Raw genomic sequence first — 12,540 nt, forward strand, 5'->3', positions numbered from 1 at the left:
TACAATATCACACATTCTACATATAACACAGGCTGCATTTCATAGTAACTCATGCTTATACTTGAATGTGACCCATACAGAATTAATTTTGAAACCACTAAACATTATATGCTTGCAAGCCAAAGTGAACAAAAGAAATAATTTTAAATTAACAATTTTAGAGAAATACAAACAGTTTTGGGTGCCTCCTTCTCTCTAGGTGCTAAGTAAGGCTATTACAAATGTTCAATCAATGCAAGGCCAAAGATTCTTTCAACATCCTTCTATGGCAAATATTAAGGGGCTTGCAGGGTTTACTGTAGTCAAAATCATAATCTCAATTTTGGGACACATAAACTGAGAACACATTGAATGAAACAACTAGGAACTTCCTTACCCTAGTCCCTCAATAATCATCACTTGAAGCAACAAAAGACAATCATCTATGCTCTCAAACATAGCTGCAAATTAATTCAGTCTACTTGGCAACCAGTAAAAAGTTTAGTGAATCAATGCAGGTGATTTTTATGTTACAGATCATATGATAGAATCTAATACCAGCTAGCTGGCAAGAATGTAATGCTTATCTGGGTGACAGTTTTGACTACATGTGTTGGAAATTCAGTAAGTGATCTTGCTGCTTATTTATTTTTAGGTATAGGCCAATTTTTGGTTCTGTAAGAATTATAAACTTGCACTATGGTTCCTAGTTTTAACAAACATGACATCTCTACAGCTTGTCATACATTTAATACTACCAGGAACTCAGTATAGCAGGTCTAAAAATGTAAAAAGCAGGAAAAAATGGCACACTTCTGTAATATGGGTTTTTGTTTGTTTTTAAACTGAATATTAGCAAGTTGGTATGGACTGATGTAAATTACAACCTGAGTACAGATATGCCCGAGCTCTACACAACGCTGCACAATTTGCCGTGGCCCCAATCCAGGAAAGCACTTGAACATATTTGCTAAATGCACAAGTAGTCTTTCTAACATGAAAAGGACTATTCACAGGCTCAACCCAGCATCCCTGATGTCAGTGGGAATTCTGTCCCTGCATTTGGTAGGAGCGACATCAGATTCCAAGAGCTTTTCTGGATTGAGTCCTGAAAGCCAACACCGTTTCGAATCAAGTGAAGCAGCCTAGATCTGTTCTCAGTCTAGGTACATCATGTTGTAGGTCTCCACCATTCAATCTTGGAAATCTCTGAACCAGATACTACCACTGGGGATCTCTCCTTTTGGGCCAAAGGCACAACTTTCCAGAGGTGCAGATGAGTGGTAGCTCTAAGGTGCACCAGGCAGCACATGAAACCATCTAAGGATCAAATAGATCATGATGTTCTTCATCAGGGCGGAGCAGGATTAGTCAGGTTTAGTAGTGAGAGGAGAGGGAAATACGAATGTCTATAGAAATTAATAGAGTAAACAGCAGAAATTATTTGGGCAAAATGTCGTCATTACCCATCTCACATACACACAGAAGGAATTTCTGTAACTTTAATTGATCAGAAAGAGATAACAAAATTTCGGTTAGAAATAGTTATTTCAGTGCTCTTTTTTTTCTTAATACACACTACCTGTCTTAACTGTCAGTGAAATAAAAATACACTGAGTGAGACATGTCTATATGGATGACTCTAAACAGATTTTGGTGTCTGTTTTCGCAACGATTTAATAAATAATTTCATTTTTACTAAAATTTAATTCACACATTTCTTGAAATCAAATTAAATTTACTTAGCATGACAGGTACATGAAGTACTCTAACATCGTCTACACATCGTTTCTTGCATTTAAAAAAATTTAAAAAAAAAATTAAGTTTTGAAAATGAAAACTAGGTAAAGGAGCCAGGAAGTAATTCTGATAGCTGATTGTTTCATCATTAGACAGCATTTCAAAAACAAATCAAGAATGAACTCCAGAAGAACGAACCTTTTCTTAAATACTTGATTGATTTTGAATAAGTAACAGCCACTTACAAGCTGAAGATAAATACATGTAAGTCAGGGGTATAAATGTAGGAGTAATTACATTTTAAAGTCCTAAAATTACATTCGGCCCTTTGAAGACAACTGCAAGGCTGATGTTTCCCCCAGTGAAAATTAGTTTGACACCCCTGATGTATGCACTTTTTTCATGCTCTTTGGAAATCAGCTCTTTGGTCAAACGAACAAAGGAAGATCCTTCCCCTTGATTAAGCTTGGTAACACAAAAAATACTAACATTTGACTAGGATGTTTTTTGTAATAATTTGTAATTATGATATGAGATTTCTAGCCCCAGTCACAGACCATCAGCCCATAGATAGAGAATGAAATTTACATCCAAAGAAAGCCAAATATCTACTTGGCACAAAGAAACCACTTCTTAGTTGTTTACAAATGAACAGTGACTAGCAAAGCAGAAGAGGCCACTGAGAAGTTATGGAGAACTGAAAGCTATTCAAAAGCAGTTATTAGCTCCTGCCCCTAATGTGTTATTCTATTTTAGAAGGGTACAGCAGTAAGTCTCTTTGAGATGAAATCTTGGCACAATACAGAACCACAATAATCAGGTAGTTTTATTCTGCAATAAACATTTATTTGCACAGTGCCTCTACCTAACAGTCCTCTCATGTGCCCTCTGGTGGTTCCATAATCCAAGCAAGGTCTTCAGAATTGGGAAAAAAGAAAAATCCTTCCATCCCCTTCCCCCAATCTCCATACTGGTCTCAAACACTTAAAGATTATGTCACTGACTACTTCAATTAGTGATATTTCTTTGACATGCACTTCTACTCTCAAAATACAATCCATTTAGTTAGAAAATAATTCTAATTGTTCCTCATTAAGATCTGTCATTCTGAAGCTTTTGGTGATAACACAGTGAGGGTGACTAAGCCAACCTTGTATTTTCGATGAGAAGGAGCTCTCAGTCATACCCTTAGTTTAGCCAATAGCAACCAATACTGAACATCTCAAGACAGTTCTAACCCTGTTTCTGCCTCACCACTACGAAAACCAGAAACTCCTTTTCATATGTTCTCTAAAAGTTAACTCATTATTTATTAAAATGAAACAGTCTTCTGTCTGTACATATTACAACTAAACCAGTAATGATAATTCCATCTAAAATTTCCAAAAGAAATTTCAGAAAACCTCCTCAGAGCATGCTAACTACATGGAAAATGCTTTTCTTCCCTGTTTTTCTATTAATATATACACTCATTATTGGACGATGTTCAGTACTTTGGGTTCTAGTCAGGATTGGTTTTCCTCTCATTTTCCATAAGTTACAGTGAAATTTTAGAAAGGAAACAATGATATAGATTTATGTTATTTTACTGAAAACTGCAAAATATCTGGGGGTGGGGAGGAGGCAAAGGTGAGAGAATACTGATGCACAAATAATTACACCTCAAATTAGTTAAATAAAGTCTTACCATTTCATCTTTCTCCCATTTATCTGTGTTGCTCTTGTCCTGGTTGACTATGTAACCAGGAGGAAGCCAATTGACCGGTGGATCAAAAATTGATACCACCATACGACTGGGCAGTCCTTTCTTCTTTCCAAGGCGATACAAGTTACAGTTGCTGACCTTCAAGAAAAAATATTCTGGTAAACTTCCGGACATACATTTAGATGAAAACCAGTTAAAATGCAAAGAGAGCAAAACAATTTTACTTATCAAGCCACATCTTGTACCATTAGGCATGTTCTCTAGTTCTCAAAAGGGAATTCAGTTTTCTTTTTAAAGTCAGGCATTTTAGCTATGATAATTTCAGCTAAAGAAATGTGACATGTTACAGTACCTTTGCAAAATAAAATTATTGCTAGGTTTAAAATAGTAAATACAAGCTGTACAAGTGTCATTAACTACCAGCATTAATAATCAACATTCAGACTAGATTTGGAATGAAAAATAATTGCTGTTACGGGTAGATTGACCTAAATCTTGGCAGTAGAAAGTGTTAAAACAGTTCCATATAACAAATCTTATTAAGTTATCATCCAGACATTATTCTGATAGCCTCTAAAATTATTTTAAATACTTTAAAGGGAAGAGGAAAAAGCACTCTCACACAAACGTACTTCCTTTTCAGCTATCAACTTCTGATGTTTATTTCTCATTTTAAACACTTTCCATGCTTCTTTTAGAAGTCTAAAATTTGAACTTGGAGATTCAATCACTTGCTTTTTTTTTGAACTGTGCAATTTATTTAGCTCTCCTTATTTTCCAAGGCTGAACTACTCAATCATTTAATACTTAGTGATGTGTTTTATCAGAGGTAGCATTTAATTCAAGTTATCGCATTATGTGAGGGAAAAAAACCCCAAACAAAGCAAACTCTCACGATTGATTATTCCAGAATTTAAAACCAGCAGCAGAACTGAAGACTCTGCTCCCTACTGTTTATATTTACCTCAAAATACTTCCAAAAGTTCTGATGCAACAGTTCTGTAAGTTTTTTTTTTTTTTTGTGGATTCATTTTTAGCGTTCCTGTAAGGCCGTGCTAAAATTTTTCAAGGTAAGTAGCCTCTTGAGCAACAAATAAAAAATAAAAGGTCGAAGAAAGCTACAGTCTAAGGCTCCGTGCTGTTACCTCTCACACCTTGTTGAAGCACTTCTGTTAAAAGAGTTTCTACTCAATACAACTGTAGTATTGAGTTCACTACATGTCTTCACTAACCCAGAACTTCTAGTTCTGTTCAGTCCCACCCTTTCTTAGGCAGGTAATGAGCTGATTCAGGTTTTGAAATGAACTGTAGAAAACAAGTTCAACCAATCACACTTATGGCAATGTTAATCCTGTAGTCTTGTATTTTTATTCCTAATATGCACACTACCCAGTGTATAATTACTAAAGCTGCGGAATTAAATCAACCTGTTGCTATTCAATTTTCTAGTACAATTTTTATATATATGGCTTGTTATAGCATGCCTTTTACATAATATTGGATTGTTACTACTTACTTTTTTGCTTCTCATATATGACAGCCGTCCCTCATGAGCATCAGGGTAAGTGCAAAACAAGTATGTAGTGATGGCATGCTTTAAAAATGAATCACCAAGCATTTCTAGTCGCTCCAGATTAAATCCATCACTAGCATTTGAAAGAGTCAAAGCTTGAAGAATGAGACCAGGATTAGGACCGAGAGTTTTTGAGGAGTACCCACTGGAAAGGTTCTTTTCAGTATCTGCTCTGTCTTTTGAAAGATTAATAGCTTTTGAAGTACTGGTGGTCACAGCCATTTTGGGGCATCCATCTGAGGTAGATCTGTTAACATTTCCATCAAGGTATTTATTACTCAGTAGAGTACATTCATTGCTGGGCTTGGGCTGGTTCTCACTGCTGTATAAATTCTGAATGGGATATGAGGTAGTTGGTTGGACAGGTATTTCCTGCCTGCAGTAATTCAGCTGATTTCCTTGGCAAAAGTCTCTGTTAACTAAATCACAACTGCCATTGGTAAGATTTTTATTATAAGAAACACCATTAATTGCTGCAAGTTCTGCCGAGACATCAATTTGGAGTTTACTGGGTGACTCATTGAGCAATGTTCTGTAACTCACAGACATTTGGTCATGGTTTTCTGCAGAAGAGGTTCTATTAGCACCTTGATGTGCAGCATTTTCAGGGACTACAATTGTGCTGTGCTTACAGTAATTTTCATTCTCTACTAAAGAGGAGTTAGGAATAGAGATGAAGGATTTGCTGTCAATAGACTTTTTCCATCCGAAGTCCAGGTTAGGATATCTGTAAAGACACACGCTGATTTTGTTAAAAAACAGTATTAGGACAAGATGACTGCAAGTACATACATATTTTTAAAAAAGCTACATTCTTCAGAAAAGAACAGTGAGTGCGGCACTTTACCATTCCCAATCAAGTCTTTTTAAACTACGTTTCACTGAAAACTGAGATGAGTTAAACAAAGGGTATCAGTTTTAAATTCATGCAGTAACTGTTTTCACCTCGTTTTTCAATGAAGTCAGATATCATATGGAAAAATACGTATTGAAAAAATACGTGCCTGAAATCTGCAGGAAGTGATTTAACCCCTACACCAGCATCCGTGGCTGTTTGAGCTCTTAGTTCCTCTGCTGTCAAGAGGCAGTGCAGGCGATAAAGTATGCTGGGGAGACAAACTGCTTTTCTCCACAAAGATGCTGGAATAGGGTGTATAGCACAGAGCTCTGGTACCAGTATCTGGAGAGAGAAGGGGGAAGAAAAGAATTTTACCTGTAAAGGTAGTCATCAGATTACTGTTAAGAAAGAGGCAACTTGAATTAGACACTTCTGTTTTACCTGCTTATTCTGCAAACTTTCCCACTTTGCTTTCCTCTTCTCAGCACTGCTTAGCGGAAGTGCTTTCCCCTTCTGATTCAAATGGCGAGGAGTCAAAAGATTAAGTCTAAAAATAATTTGAAAATACTTTAACGTGAGTACATAATTAACGAATAGAACTTACTAGCCTAAACTTTAAGTGATGACTTATTCTTAGCATTCAACCTTAATGCATTGTGAAGTGACAGCACAGTTACATCTGCAAAAAAGCGGCCTCGAGTTATGGTTGCTACAACGTAAGTCAAGTACCCCGCAAGAAAACACAAACCAAAAAACCAAAACCACAAACAACCCCCAAAACAAACAAACAAAAACCCCAACACAAAAAAAAACCACCACACCACACAAAAAGCCCCTACCTACTGATTTTGGAAAACACAAGCCCTCAGTTTTATCTTATAATTAAAAAAAAAAGGCACTTCATTGTCAAACTACAAATATCAGATACAAATATGACTGTCGTTACCTTGAAGATGTGTGGTCCACATCCAGCAGTGGCTGGTTGAGATTGGTCAGGTCAAGATTATACTTTGTTTTATAATATTCAGCAAAAGTTTCATATTCAGGGGAAGGGAATTTACTGAGTGGAGTAAGATCAGTGTATACATCAGCAACGTAGAATCGATGAGGCTGATCAAAATTCCGATACCTAACCAAAAAAAAAAAAAAACCAACAACAGTCATCTGTTAAGTTCTCCATGTTCTAATACGGCAAGGTGATAAACAGTTAAATAGCTCACTTGAGGTTTTTGGTCGGTGGGCTTTTTTTTGTTGTAGAAACCATTTGTTCAGCTAATTCAAATACTAAATGCAAAGTGTGCTATAAAATAAGGAAGAATAAAGTCAATTTGTAATCTAAAGAATTCCCTCAACAGAAACATTTTAAGTTCAATGCAGGACTTATGTCTTCAATATCTAACACAAAATGAAGCGCTGGACAGCAGTGTCCAAGATTAATGCTGCAAATCACAATTTCTTGATTACAAACACCTAACAATTAAACTTTATCATTTGACTTTTTAATGTCTATGTGCTACAATCAGTAGAAATGGAGTTTTACTGCATACAAAGTTGTACTAACTCACATCTAAACACACATTTTAACCAAGTCAACCTCCAAATAAAGTTAAAATACAAAACCCCAAATACCTAGGGCAGTAAATTCACAAGCCTACCAAGCACAGTGCAATTCTTGTAATTTAGGCAGAATGTTAGAAAAATAGAGCCAAAATGCAGCAACACCTTTGATGTGGCTACTGACGCTCACTGGGTACTATGGTGATACACATACACAGGAAAATAATAATAGTAATTAGAAAACAATTAAATCAACATTCAATACTTAGATTTGCATATTAGCTTATTTCATACTTTGACCTGCTCCATCTATCATCTTAAGCTTCTATCCAAATATCTAAATATACATCTCTAAATAAAATTAACACACTATTAATGAGTCTGTTTAGCTTTCTTCCAAAGAGAAAAATCACGAAAATCATGTTCTCAGGCTCTCTGAACTTCTTCACTGAAGAACATGTTGGTTAAAGGAGCTTTCAGGAAATACTTTTTTCTTATCTTATTCACAATCATGCTTGCTCTGAAGAATGCAATTGGAACTGCACCAATACACAGTCATGGTATTATGCTTCCTCTGAGGAGCTTACAACCAAGTAGGACAGAGAAGGACAAGCACATATTTCCACCATTCTTACATTAACTGAAAACAGAAGTACTTGAAATTCTGAGATCTCTTAATGTGTGAAACAAGATCAAAAATTTTTGGCTTCTCCAAAGCCAGCATATTAACAGATAGCAACTAATAATTCTCATAAGATGTACTCAGCCATAAATGAGAGGTTTTAGGCACTTCCATCAAATCTTCAGACAGGTGAAATACCACAACTTCAATGAAGTCCAGCAACTGTGTTGAGCTGCAACACCTGGGAGCTACTTCTATGGCATTAGCTCTATCAAACAATGTAATCTTACACACAGCGATGGTCTGTCACAACCTTTTTACACTAGCATTTTTACCACAGTAGTGATCTAAAAAGGTAGGAAGACATTTAAAGGAAGAAAAAAAAAGTCTAACACAGACGAGGCTAAAACAAAGTACTAACATTAATCTTCCATATATATTCTGCAACTATTGCAGTTTACAATATACTAGGTACAAAGACAAGCCAGTCAGACCATTTTCTATTTTCACATCATGCCAACTTACCAGTTCTGGAAAACAGTACATAAAATTAAGTAAATTTGTCTTCTAAATACCACTCAACAGAAAGATTCTTTTAATTGCTCTTCTTCACTTGTTAATTTTTCCGTCTACCAAGAGCACACCTTTGGCAGGCCTTTGGCATGAATAAGCAATAACCAGAGAAGAGGATTTCCATTCAATCTTTCAAACTAATATTGCTGTCAGCAGGCCAGCTCTTGATGAAGTTGCAACATTTTATCAGAATACCACAGAAGATTTGTAATGTCTACTATCCCTAATAAAAAGTAATGCATCGTGGGAGGCCTAAACACTTATATCCTACTATGCAAGATTAACTATTGACTATAAAATATCTTTAAATTATTTAAGACATCATCAGATACCTTCAGATTAACGGCAAGCATTTCTTGCAAGCAATTTTGTGTAGATACATCTCCATATTACAAGTGTTCGTATAAATACAATAGGTACATATCTGTATAAAGTACTCGCCTTGGAATGATAACTGCATCCTGGTAATCTTCTAACTTGAAAATAAAAGGCATTTCTTTTGTATATTGTGTACTGGGAATGCCTGTACGTGCCTCAGATTTCTCAATGTCTTCCATAAACTTAAAGTCAATGTCCAAAGTGCTGGAGTCATCAACTTGAAAAAGAAAATGCATAAATCAGTTATTCAGGAGCAAGATTTCCAGGCTGAACTTTCTGGGAAGTAGTAAATTACAATATTTTTCCTTACTCTGTACACATATTTGATCATTTAAAAAAAAAATTCAAAAGGAGACATGTATATGATTTTAGACCCTTACAGAGTCAGCTGAAACCTACTATAAATCAATTCACATCACCAAGTTAGAATTAATTTGGAATCATGAAGAAGTAATAAAAATACAACTGACAAATTTTCACACTACCACATATGGTATTATTTCTACAGCTACCACCAGAAATTTAACATAAAACATTAACAAACGCTGCTAAAGGAACTCAAAGTGAATAAAAAACAAGAGCTCTGTTCTTACCAACATTAAGAGGTAGAACACAATAGGCTGAATCAGCTTCTGTGGGTTTGAACTCTAGTGCAGGTTTCTCAAGACGAAGAATATGTGAAAAAATGTACTGGTGGAGTCGCGTTATCAGCTCAAGCATTTGTAGCGACAGAGTAAAACCAGACTTCTTAAGCTCAATAGATATTGTAACCTCTCCAGAGCGAGTATACACAGGAAAGTGAGGAATCTAAATAAGGAAAAAAAAAAAAAAAACCAAATCGAGAGAGAAAATCCAGACTGTGAATCCTCTACAGAATACCAGGTGTTTAGGTCAAATAAAGAGGTAGTGCTTGCCAGACCCCAGCACAAACTGGATCAAAATTTTGACCTTTGATGACCTTCAGTTATAGATAAGATTTTGAAGGCATGAAGAACAACAGATTTTTTAATAGTACCCCCTGTGTTTTACAGCACTTCTCTTTATGTAAGACTAAGTAAAAATGGAAGTCTTCCACTACAGAGGAAGAAATGTGAAAACCAACAACATTGCTGAAATGTTTTCTTCTGTGGACACTAGGAAACATAATTTGGAAAAATCTTCCACAGCTGAGTCTCATCCACAGAAAATGTCTATTAAAAACTTTCCTAAGCAAGAGGTGCCAATTTCAATTAACATGGCCTAATTTTTCTGCTGCTGCAGACTAGGAATGCTGAGGGGAGTTGTTACTATAGCTTTCATGTAGATAAGGTAGTGCTGCAGGCCATCTCGGTAGCTACCATGTTTTTTAAGTTGTGAAACAACAGTTACAGCACTAAAGGCATAAAATGCAGTGGTGACTGGAATGGATTGATATTATTGCTTATTTTCTGAAGGTAACTTGATACAAGCAGCACTTAGGGTCATTTCCAACTCCTCAGTCTGGGGGTGGGGAATAAGTGGAAAATGACAGGTTGTAAGGCATGTAGAATAAGGAAAGGAGTTAGACTCATTACCTGAGGTATAGGTTTGGCTGTCAATATGCCAAAACATCTTGTTGTATCCTCAGGAGGATATAGCTTTCGTCTCCTGAAGTTGAGCTCATCAGGTAGAGGAGTCGTTAACACCATTCCTATTACATACAAGTAACAGGGCTGATCAGGTTTAGGATAACTATCCCTCAAACATTCTGGAATCTAAAAACATATTAAAAAAAAAAAAAAAGGAAAACATTAAAGTGATAAAAATCAGCAAACTTCACCCAAAGACTATTCTTTGAACAAGCTTTCACGTGTTTATTTGGAAAGGTATTGCTAAGAATGAAGAATTAAAAAAAACTAATCTGGATTCAATTTTTAATTAATTTAATTTTTAAGTAAAATCATTAGGTCAGCAGCCTGGCTGGCAACCATGAGATCTGTCTGAACACTTGTATCAAGGGAGCACGAGGCCCCCACATCTTCCTATTTGCCAAGAGGCAACTTCCACTACACCCCTAAACTTCCTCCATACCCACCCTCTGGTAGAAATGCAAGTCTAACTATAAAACACAGACAGCACTTCACCAAAAATATAACTTAAGTTTTGATGCCAATTTCCATATTTAGCCAGTAACTCTGGAGCACACATTATATCCAAGGTCTTCCGACCATAACAGTAGAAGAAAAAAAAAAAAAACAAAAACAAAACACAAACAAAAAACAAAAACGTGCATACACAATAAAAACCAACCAAACAAAGCTTGGGCGAACTTACAGCTCCATTAATAGGGACTGTTTTCCCTAGCAGAACTGTTTAAAAGTATCAAAAACCTTTCATATACTTGGAACAAACACACAAAATTTGATACACTGCCTCTCTGCCCAGGCGCTACACTATACAACGTTTATAATAACAACTCTGTTTGGCAGATGTGAATACTCTCAACAGTCACAAGCATTTTTAACTCTGCTGCTCATATCTGTCATAGACCTTAAGAAACCATGTTTTATGTTTGGTAGGAGTTCATTACTTTGTAGGTCTCAAAAATAATCCTCCTGTTTATCTAAAATTAAATTGCAATACATGTAGTTCTGAATTTTAAGGTTATACTGTAGCAGATCTATGCTTTTGGCTTACTGGAAAATTACTCATAAGTTTAATAACTATATTAAGCCCAAGAGGATCTTGTAGACCTTAAACATTTGCCAAGGCTCCTTTTCCAGATGTGAAAAGTTGGGACAAAAGGGAAAGTATTCTTGGATTCCGTATTAAAAAAAATAACTGAGTAAGAATGATGTATCACTTGACAAATCAGCTCCTCTGAATGAGAGATACTATAATTGTGCATTTTACAAATGACCCTGATTCCAAAAAATCACTAGCGAGGTAAGACTGAGAAAGGCACTTGTAACAAGAAGCACCAAGAAACACTGCACAAAGATTCAAACTGTTTGTGAAATCTTGTAAGAGAAAGGTTTTCTCATCTGTCATTGCCTGTAATATATTCTTGTTATGCCATGGTATCCTTTACTAAGCTTTCCCAATATAAAATACTAATACGAATTGGGTATGTGGAAGATGCCACAAATGGAATTACTTATAGGTTACTACCATACCTGAGGCTGCACCTGAACATACAACACAGCACTGTAACCTAACACTGGAGTGTACATCATGACATTCCTACATGTGAACAAAGCCTGTAGGTTTCTTTGTAAAAGTTAAAGATTATCAGAAGCTATCAGGCAATCTGTTCTGAACAAGTTACCTGTCCTATTCAAAGGCCTTCAGACAGAACCTGTAACAACTGCAGGGGAAGAATGAAGGTTCTGAAGTAGTTGCAAAATACTCTGACAAAGTTTCTTTTTTTGCATTTTCTCTTAAAGTATTTGACATCTCACCCCAAATACCATCTAGAAAGTCTACTTCTACAAACTGATGTGGCTGTTTTAATAGTAAGTTACCTAATAGTGCAGAGCTATAGTAAATATCTTATGTGACTCCATTAGTGTTTTAAGCATAACATCTGGAACTATTTTAAAAGTAAAAAATACTAG

General features: G+C 35.8%; 1 protein-coding gene across 7 annotated transcripts in view; it reads right to left on the reverse strand.

The window, feature by feature from the left end:
- DICER1 (dicer 1, ribonuclease III) overlaps positions 1 to 12,540 on the reverse strand; it is a 63,938-nt gene that overhangs the window by 11,555 nt on the left and 39,843 nt on the right. For all 7 annotated transcript variants that reach the window (XM_065839312.2, XM_071809602.1, XM_065839313.2 and 4 more), the window contains 8 exons: positions 10,519 to 10,698; positions 9,559 to 9,772; positions 9,029 to 9,182; positions 6,782 to 6,964; positions 6,277 to 6,382; positions 6,002 to 6,177; positions 4,941 to 5,724; positions 3,407 to 3,562 (listed from right to left, as the gene is read on the reverse strand). In XM_065839312.2, coding sequence (XP_065695384.1) covers positions 3,407 to 3,562; positions 4,941 to 5,724; positions 6,002 to 6,177; positions 6,277 to 6,382; positions 6,782 to 6,964; positions 9,029 to 9,182; positions 9,559 to 9,772; positions 10,519 to 10,698 — 1,953 coding nt within the window. The remainder of the gene's footprint in view (positions 1 to 3,406; positions 3,563 to 4,940; positions 5,725 to 6,001; positions 6,178 to 6,276; positions 6,383 to 6,781; positions 6,965 to 9,028; positions 9,183 to 9,558; positions 9,773 to 10,518; positions 10,699 to 12,540) is intronic.

Source organism: Patagioenas fasciata, chromosome 5 (genome assembly GCF_037038585.1).
Source record: "Patagioenas fasciata isolate bPatFas1 chromosome 5, bPatFas1.hap1, whole genome shotgun sequence".
NCBI lineage: Eukaryota > Metazoa > Chordata > Aves > Columbiformes > Columbidae > Patagioenas > Patagioenas fasciata.